The 7,653-nt window shown below is 44.2% G+C and overlaps 1 protein-coding gene across 1 annotated transcript; it reads left to right on the top strand.

Annotated features, from left to right (window-relative positions):
• The first annotated feature begins 203 nt into the window (after positions 1–203).
• On the top strand, positions 204–5,501 carry LOC146199863 (alpha-(1,3)-fucosyltransferase C-like). Its single transcript, XM_084592210.1, has 3 exons — positions 204–225; positions 817–1,186; positions 4,820–5,501. Exons 1-3 carry the CDS (start codon positions 204–206, stop codon positions 5,499–5,501), a joined length of 1,074 nt encoding a protein of 357 aa, XP_084448336.1.
• The last annotated feature ends 2,152 nt before the right edge of the window (positions 5,502–7,653 follow it).

The following is a 7,653-nucleotide window of genomic DNA, read 5'->3' as shown; positions in this document are numbered from 1 at the left end:
CAGCAAGTCTGATCGTATGCAGCCAATGATTCGGAGGAACGATGCTGTGGCCAAGAATTTTGGCTGCCGCATTTATGGCACTGGCACTGGTAGCTTGTGTCATGCTCTTGCTTTACGACGCGAGGAACTATACAGAGCTAGCGCCAGTGGTGATATATTTCACCAGAGGCCACACAAAGCACAATGACACGGACAGCGCTGGCATGCTCAAGACGTCCATCACAGGTGCGTACGTGCTAGGTGATCCGGATTTTCTTTTTTTCTTTGGTTGAGAAACCAAATCGTTAAACGACAAAATAAATGTTTTGGTCTGAGAGGTTATGTAGATGGCGTGCTTTTAAGAATAGAGAATATCTTGTTAAGTTACAGCCTATATGAGGTATCTACGCGTTGCAGCTATTGAGCCCGCTTTTAAGTAAAATAAAGTTTTAGGGACACTTATTCACACAATAGATTTCGACCAATTAGTTGAATACAAAAATAACGGATAATAGAATATCTGGCCGCAATACAGTAAGGCTGAATGGTGCAGTATTTACCAGAATTCAAGACATTTCTTACTGCTATTTTTAGGAGATGCTGTTGATTAAAGAGCATTTATGGCATTAATATATTATTTTTCTTCTTTATTCATTATTAGTAGACGACATACCATAGGGAATGCACAAAATCGTTCAGTATGTTAGTTTACTTTCACTTTCCGATTGCTGCGATAGGTTACAGTTGGCGTGCATGTGTCAATGAAGCTTCAGCTACCAAAAATGATTATTTTTTTGGCTTAGCAAGTACGGTGAATCAGTAACTTTCTCTCCTCAGGCAATGCAGTAGGCCGCAGTTCATGGATCCCATTCTTCCACCGCACAAGGCGTGATGGGCAGCCTGATCTGCCGAGGATCCTCTTCTGGACTAAACATTACGGCCACTGGTTTTCTGATTTAGAGAAGGGAGATCCAGACCTGGAGAACAAAGGTTGCCCTGATCGTTGTTACATCACGAACGATCGTAGTACGTTGAATATCGCCGACGCAGTGGTTTTCTATGGTCACGACCTCGACCCGAGCCTCATGCCAAAACAACGGGCTCCGTTCCAGAAATGGGTATTCTGGTCCTTCGAGCCTCCTTGGCACACTCCTGTCGACAATTTCAAAGGTCTGAAGCAAACAATGAATTGGACCTTCACCTACAGGTGAGTTGGTAGCTTGAAGACGAGAACGACACATCCCGATCCAGACACCCAAAACGCGTTTGCCCATCTACATAAATTCCTTCAAGGTAACCCATCGAAAAAATCTACAGAAATTTTTCTTTCGTCACAAAAACGTTTCTCAGGGGTTTTGAGAATGAACCGGTTTTAAAAGTCGCATTTTTTTTTGCGGTTAGAACAAGAAGGTATTACATAACTGCAGGCTAGAAAAAAGTAGTTGAGAACTGCAGGAATTTTATACAGTAATATTAATAATTTTGGCGTTTCAGAACTGCAGAATATTTTGTCGTAGTTTTGACACAGGTCGATAATTGTTTTTACTGCAAACTAAATTACCAAAGAACAAGATAAATTAGGTGAAGGAAAGGAGGAGAGATTAGTTGGTGGTAAGGATAGTTTTAAGATCCTCCATTGCAACTTTCAGTTGGTCTGCCGCGCATGTCTCGGCCGTAATAGAAAATAATCCTACTCACTCTTGTCACACCCTCGTATTGAGGATTATGAGTACTGAAGGTTTTTTCTGCTTTACCATGGGCATTACACAGAACAGTAAGGAGCTCAGTAAGGAATGCAGACACACAGAAGAAAGGCCATTTGAACGTAAACAAGTGCGGTGGAAATGTAATCTGAAGCGCTATTGGGAGAAATCAAAGATGCTCTAGATTCGCCTTTTAGGACACCTTCGTGCCATATTTTACCGGAAGCTAAGCAGTGACAACAGGCAAGCCAGTAATTCCAACATACTTTGGAGCGGAAGCTCCACTACGCCATGTTCGGAAAGATCATCGGGTATGATCATTGCTTTTTAATAACGTTATTTATTGCCTCAGGGCATAATGGAATATGTAAAAAAAATTAAGGGGGTATGATCATTTGACTTTAGTCGCAGTGCGAGAAGCCAGCATTGCCCGCTTCTTTTTCTGCTACTGCTTCGCTTTTTCTTCAAAAACCCGCAGCTGCTGCTGGTGCTGCTCCTTCACACGCCTGACAAACGTTATTCCTACCAGTATATATCTCCACATATATACAACATTGCCTGATGCAATACCACACAACCTTTCAGTTCCTTGCCTATAGATTTCGCTTCGTCGTCACCACTGGCCGTCTTGCTCATCTCCTTAGACCTCCCGTTCAAAACGCTCTCGACACATTTGTTTCGTCTGGAACCGGCTGTGCTGTCGTTGAGGTTCGTAGAACCCCATGGAGGAGTCGCGAGCGCAAGCGAGCACTTCGGATGCGTTTCCGTGATGTTCGCAGAACGTCATGAAGAAGTGAAACCACTGCAAATCGTGCTTGACAATGCTTAATAGAGCTTCCAATCTGTAAACTAGGTTCATGTTCGTTGAATTCAGGCCAGTGTCTACGTAATGGGACATATGTACGTGCTCTTTTATTGACTTTGATTGTAGTGCTTCTGCACGAACATCGGTGTAGATGAAGTATGACCTACTGTAATGCTGCGTTTCACGTGAATGATGTACACTCGGCCACTCTTTGCTGTCTCTCACACCGAAGACCATCACACAGACATTAAAGCGGCGATACGATCATGTAGGTAGGAATGGTGCATATACCTTGGATTGTCCTAAGTGAATAGTAACACAGGAAAGCAGACGCGACCAAACGAACTTTAAAATAAAAATATTTTACTAGTCGCCGCGATAGATCAGCGGTTAGGGAGCTTGGCAGCCTAGCAACTGCTTTTAAATTGAGGTGAAATGCAGGGCCCCTGTGACCGGTGTGATGTAATTTCATATGTTAATAAACCCAAGGTGGTCTGAAGTTCTAGAGCCCTTCACCAGGGCGTCCCTCAGAGCCTCATTGAACGGAACGTTAAACGCAATAAACAAATGAGCAGAAAGGTTTCAGAGAGGAGTTTTTTGTGTCGTTGCAAGAAATAGTTTGTTAATACACAAAGAGACATTTCCTACTTACAGAGGCGAGCAAATATTTCACCGAACTCTCAATAGCAATGTTTGTGGCGGAGAAGCACCATAAGTTTTTTAAATTGTCGCTTCTGTTTGTCAGATAATTTCACAGCGGCGCCATGGTTTTGACCACGCCGTCTAGAGATAGCACGGCGTCGACAAAATTGATAAGTGCATGAAAAATAAAGCCCGCACAATTTTAAAATTTGAAATGCTACGCTATAAAGCTGTTTTGTGACAGCTTATTTTACGTAAGCGGACCGAGAAGATCGTTTGCTAACATTTCGTTAAAAAGTAAAGGCGAAGACTGTCGTACTCGTAAGGGCAAAGAAAACAAACTTACTATGCAGAATTGTTTAGTTGTTGATAGAAAGTGTGTGATGGGACGGTGTAATGCATTTTCATGCTTGACTGCATGCGGGCTTACACAGTCAGGTGACCAGGAGAGCAAAACCCTTTTCACGACGGCCCCCGGCCGGGATTGGTTTCTCTGGCTCCCGTTTTCTCTTGTTATATTTATTGGCAGATGCCACTGAGTAGCCTTCGTAGTGCAGCTCATGCAATGAGCAGTCCAGCGGCGAACAAATGCACTGGTTTATAAACGAAGGAAGTCAACAATTTGTGCTTAGTGGACGTTGACATCGACCATAAAAACTGGATCTCTCTCCGCGCCCCCCCCCCCCCCCCCTCTTTATATTCCTTTCACCTATAGCTATGCTACTCTACAACATTGCACAAGCAGTCACTCACCTCTTTGGCCTGGGTCGTGAAAATGAAGTCACTACACAGCTCTCGAGATGTTTTCAATAAATGGTAGCGATGTCGCTACACTACATGCTGAATAATGTTCCCAGCGTGCTGGAGAATCAGTTAGCTTACACGAAATCAGATAATGAAGAAAATCATAAACAAATCGATAATAAATCTACGGCACAGGTTGGTTGAAAAATGACCTAGGGGTCACGTTGAAACAATGATGTAAATGTACAAACACTAGTTGAGGAGCCCAAAGAGGCTGTACTTGCAAATAACACATCACCTCTTATTTGAGAACAGCTACGTACTGATTTGAAGAAAGAGCACCAATTTAAATATATGTGTTTAGATCGAATTTCTTAATATCCGTCAAAAAGGAGGGCTTGTCTGTTCTCCTCTGAATATTTTCGCTGCAAGCTGCGCGAACCTGCGCATGCACAATGAAATCACGCAACTTTTCACTGTTTGTCTTTATGATTAACGTAGCTGCTATATGTAAACAAAGATGTGAAGAGCTATATAGGTATTCTTAGTGCACAGTTTCGAATGTTATTCGTGCTGAGCTGTACGCCCTGTGGGAAACAGTTGGAGTTCGGGAAGTTTACTTCCCAGCCACACTGCGTTGGTTGTAATTCATGCCTTGTGAGTGCTTGTGAGAGCTTAATCTCGGCAAGATAAAGGGATTCTCGGCCCTGTAACCTGTAACGGGTCGGACTTACATGAATGCAGCAGAAGCAAACTCCTGGGCTCGGACCTGTTTTACAAAAGGTGTGCGACTTCATATTAGGCTTTTTTTTCGTGGCGTGTGATATGTAACTTTGTAAAAACTACATAGGTGCTAGGGATTGACTATGCGACTGAAGGTAGTAATTACAAACAATCTATATTCATTTTAATGATATGCTTTCCTGTTTGGTCAACTCATCCACAGGCTTGATTCTGACGTCGTGGACACCTACGGAGAGGTCATAATAAAGCAAACGGACTTTCAGGACACCTATAAGCGAGCCATGAAGCGAATCTGGAAAAGGAAGTCAAAGATTGGTGTCTGGGCAGTCAGCAAATGTGAATCATCGGGAAAGCGCGAGCACTTCGTACACGAGCTGCGCAAACACATTTATGTTGACGTGTACGGCAAATGTGGCGCCAAGCAGTGCTCTCGCGAAAGGAAGGCCGCCTGCTATCGTTATTTTGCCCAAAACTACTACTTCTACTTGTCCTTCGAGAACTGCATCTGCAAGGATTACGTCACAGAGAAGCTGTTCAGGGTACTCACCTACGACATCATCCCCGTGGTGTTTGGTGGGGCCAACTACAGCCGTATGGCGCCGCCTGGTTCCTTCATCGATGCTTTGAGCTTCAGGTCTCCGAAGGACTTAGCGCTATACCTTGAGAAAGTAGCCATTAACTTCAGCCTCTACAGCAGCTACTTCGAATGGAAAGACAAATACCGAGTGAAGCCACGGACTTACTATACCTACTGTGAACTCTGCCGGAAGCTGTACAGCGACTCCTTTAAAGAGGCGTCGGTGGTCGCAGACCTACTTCACTGGTGGAACACTTCGTCGCGTTGCCAGATCTGGAGCAGAGATAGTAACACCTTGCAAGAGTAATTGCAAGTCAGTTTATTGATGCGCTACCGCGATAGGTATACGATCGCTTCAAATATGGCCTGCACGAGTCAGTGGGGAGCAACGAAAAAAACGAAAAACATGCGGTGACGATGTAAGCTACCACATCTTAGGAAGCCGAAAAATGGATCACTTCTTCTCGGAGAGTATGTACTTCTTTGAAGTAGATGTATATCTTCCGTGTAAGCGCAAGTGCTGTACGTGCAAGGGAACGCTAGTGTACAGGGCTTCTCAGCACTGCGTAAAATATTTAATCGCACGTTGCTAAAGACACGAGAAAACGACTGCTGTTTGGCTAATTCAGAAGTGCTGCTGGCAAGTACACCTGCCTCAAATGTCGGAGTCCTAGAATCGGTTTCGTGACGTCAGATGCACATGTGAGAAATAGGGCCAGGTGCGGCGCGCTCACTTGCATTACAATGACAGCACACGGAAGCGCCTCACTGCTTTGAAAAACCTTTGGGGTGCCATGAAGCACAGAAAACGATGATACTGTCTGTATCGAGCGAGGAGGGCGTTTACTTCCACTTCGTGTGTTAGCACAAGCCCGTTCATAAAACAACCCGCTAAGGGAAGCATTCTCCGTTTAACATGCATTCTGCATACACCATGTTCCAGTTTAGGCTTGCAACGAGTGCATTGGCAGCACGCTCTCTGCCTTCCTCCTCTCTGGCATGTGGAATGAGCAGTGGCGTCCTCGACACATTAGTAGTGTGGATGTTTCTCGTTCTGCGCATTTTGTCACGTTCGTGCTTTTTCGTGGATTTGGCGACATAACAGCGAACTCCAGATCTGCTGGGAAAACATTGCGTTGACTTCGGATCCAACAGCTAGCGTAAGCTAAAAAATGGAAATGAAAATATGTGAAGCTTATGACCAGTCGTGCCGGCATTCTGGATGCAAGCTCTTTCAGCTGCATATATTTCCTGCGGTCAAAGAGGTACGGTGGCTTTGGTAAGCAAGCTTTATCAGAAAAGACTTTTCGCTTTCGTTGCTATCGCGCGTTTGCTCAGAACACTTCTTCGCTGGAAAACGGACAGATGTAAACACAACGCCATCGCTTCGTCTCAGCAGCGTGCTCCAACATCATTTAGTAATCCTGCGACCAGAAGTAGCTCGTAGAAGGTAGCATATGGCGGCAGGTGGTATCTGGAGGACAAATGCTGAACTTTAGTATAGGACGCGTGAAGCAGGCGTGAGGGCCCGCACCTTCCTACTTCGGCCGTGATGATTTCGACTCTTACCTTGGCCTCAGTGCACAGTCATCCCCGAGCCCCATGTCGGGCTTAAATAGAAGGAACTATTTAGACATACCTTGGGCAGATAAATATAAAAGTTACTTTTTAAACTGTTATGAATATTTAAACAATTGGATTTGCAGTTTTTGACTACCGCTGGCACAAGTGGAGTACAAGGTAGTGGACGCAAATATGGCTGCATGTGGTCGGCTGTTCGTTTAGCGTTTTATTACTAATAAACACGTTTATTCGCCAGTCTCCCTGACCGCAATTAACGTATATTAATCTTATGAACTGATGCTTGGGCGAGTTGGTATGACATTTTCTGAAGAACAGCGCGACTTCGACAAGGACGGAAGGAAGACAACACGGACAGGCGCTGAAGGACGGAAGGAAGACAACACGGACAGCGCCTGTCCGTGTTGTCTTCCTTCCGTCCTTGTCGAAGTCGCGCTGTTCTTCAGATAATCTTATGAATTGTGTGTTTGTTCTACGTTGTTCTCCTAATAGCCTCATTTCTGCTGACTGAAACTAAGGCTTCGTAATGCTGCAATTCCATGTCTTAATAGTCGCAAGAAAGTTCAGTGAAATAACTAAGGATCAGTTATTGTCATACTATACATATGATGAACATCATTATTCATCATGGGAAAGTTTCTCGACGGGCTTTGCTGAGGGAGTTAAATGTGATTAAAATACCGACGGTTTAATGCAATTAATCACTGAATATCGTGCAACAGCGGGACGTTCTGATAAAATTGTGTTTGCTATGTCTGAATTTTAAACGTTATTTTGCTGTGTTAATTAGGGAGTTATGATTCCAAACCCCCCATTGCCTTTGCTACACACAGAATTGTTTTAAATTAATGCCATTATTGGTGATGGTGTAGGATACT

Source organism: Amblyomma maculatum, chromosome 2 (genome assembly GCF_055883805.1).
Source record: "Amblyomma maculatum isolate TAMU_Amacu chromosome 2, ASM5588380v1, whole genome shotgun sequence".
Lineage (NCBI taxonomy): Eukaryota > Metazoa > Arthropoda > Arachnida > Ixodida > Ixodidae > Amblyomma > Amblyomma maculatum.
The sequence above is the reverse complement of the archived record's forward strand: the minus strand, read 5'-3'. Positions and strand labels throughout refer to the sequence as shown.